Here is a 1296-nt window from a genome sequence, read left to right as displayed (position 1 = left end):
GGAGAATCAAACCCAGTTCTCCCATATTAACCACTACACTGGCTCTATCTCTGGATTTCTGCTACTGGAGCCACTATGTCTCAGTCTTTGTTTGTTACTTCTCTGATCTTGGAGAACAGTGTCCAAAGTGCTTTCCTATTTGTCCCAGAAGATGATGGACTTCCTTGAAACCATAACCTCTTAATGGCTGTCATAGACTGACAATTGGGTAGCAAAATACAATGGGGGGGGGAAATGTAAAATAGTATTGCAGCTGAAGTGTATTTATTTATTTATTTTTAATCGCAACCCCCCTCTGTGGGGTAGACTCTATAATTGCCGATCAGGGTCCTGCGGAGTAGGCCATACTCAATGCAACGTCGTTTTGTCCATGTGTATCCTCATATGCCTAATAAGGTTCTCACGCCGATTGAAGCGTTCCCCGCATTTCGAGCAATGATAGGGCTGCTCTCCCGTGTGGATCCTCTGATGGCGAAGGAGGTCCGGGCTCCAGTTGAAACTCTTCCCGCACTCTAAGCACTTGTACTGTTTCTCTCCCGTGTGGACTCTCTGATGGCTGAGAAGGTTTTGACTCCGGTTGAAGCTCTTCCCACACTGGGAGCACGTATAGGGCTTCTCCCCGGTGTGGATTCTCTGATGGCTGATCAGGGACTGGCTCAGACGGAAGCTCTTTCCGCACTCGTAGCATTCGTACAGTTTCTCCTCCGTATGGCTGCTCCGGTGTCGCGTGAGGTTCTGGCTTCTGCTGAAGCTCTTCCCGCATTCCAAGCATTTGTACAGCTTCTCTCCCGTGTGGGTTCTCCGGTGGCTAAGGAGGTTCTGGCTCCGATTGAATGCCTTCCCGCACTCGGAGCATTTGTACGGTCTCTCTCCAGTGTGGGTTCTCTGGTGGCTAATCAGCGACTGGCTCAAGTCAAAGCTCTTCCCACACTCAAAGCACTCGTACGGTCTTTCCCCGGAGTGGATTCTCTCATGCCGATGAAGGCTGGATTTGTCACAGAAGGTCTTGCCGCATTCCGAGCACGGGTAGGGCTTCTCTCCCGTGTGGGTTCTCTGGTGGGAAGTGAGGTTGGCGTTCCGACTGAAGCTCTTCCCGCAGTACAGGCACCGGAACGGTTTTTCTCCCGTGTGAGTTCTCTGATGTCGCTTCAGGTTCGAGTCATCTCTGAAGATCTTCCCGCACACAGCGCACGTGTTCTTGTTTTCACCTATCCGTATCGTCTGCTGAATTTCCGGAAAGTCATTTTCTTGGAAAGAAAAGGATTCGTCCCTCCAGGTCTCCATGATACTTTCTTC

General features: G+C 50.5%; 1 protein-coding gene across 1 annotated transcript; it reads right to left on the bottom strand.

Moving 5' to 3' along the window:
• Window positions 1-256: 256 nt before the first annotated feature.
• Window positions 257-1284, bottom strand: LOC107125218 (zinc finger protein 239-like). The gene has a single exon (XM_015428664.1). The coding sequence runs from the start codon at window positions 1282-1284 to the stop codon at window positions 349-351; it is 936 nt and encodes a 311-aa protein (XP_015284150.1). The 3' UTR covers window positions 257-348.
• Between the last annotated feature and the right edge of the window lie 12 nt (window positions 1285-1296).

Source organism: Gekko japonicus, unplaced genomic scaffold (genome assembly GCF_001447785.1).
Source record: "Gekko japonicus isolate JY-2015 unplaced genomic scaffold, Gekko_japonicus_V1.1 scaffold27500, whole genome shotgun sequence".
Classification (NCBI taxonomy): domain Eukaryota; kingdom Metazoa; phylum Chordata; class Lepidosauria; order Squamata; family Gekkonidae; genus Gekko; species Gekko japonicus.
Note: the sequence above shows the minus strand (reverse complement) of the source record. Positions and strands in the feature narration are given on the sequence as shown.

Excerpts from the sequence above, each read along its gene's own strand:
- LOC107125218 (XM_015428664.1), bottom strand. The coding sequence starts at position 1,284 with ATGGAGACCTGGAGGGACGAATCCTTTTCTTTCCAAGAAAATGACTTT.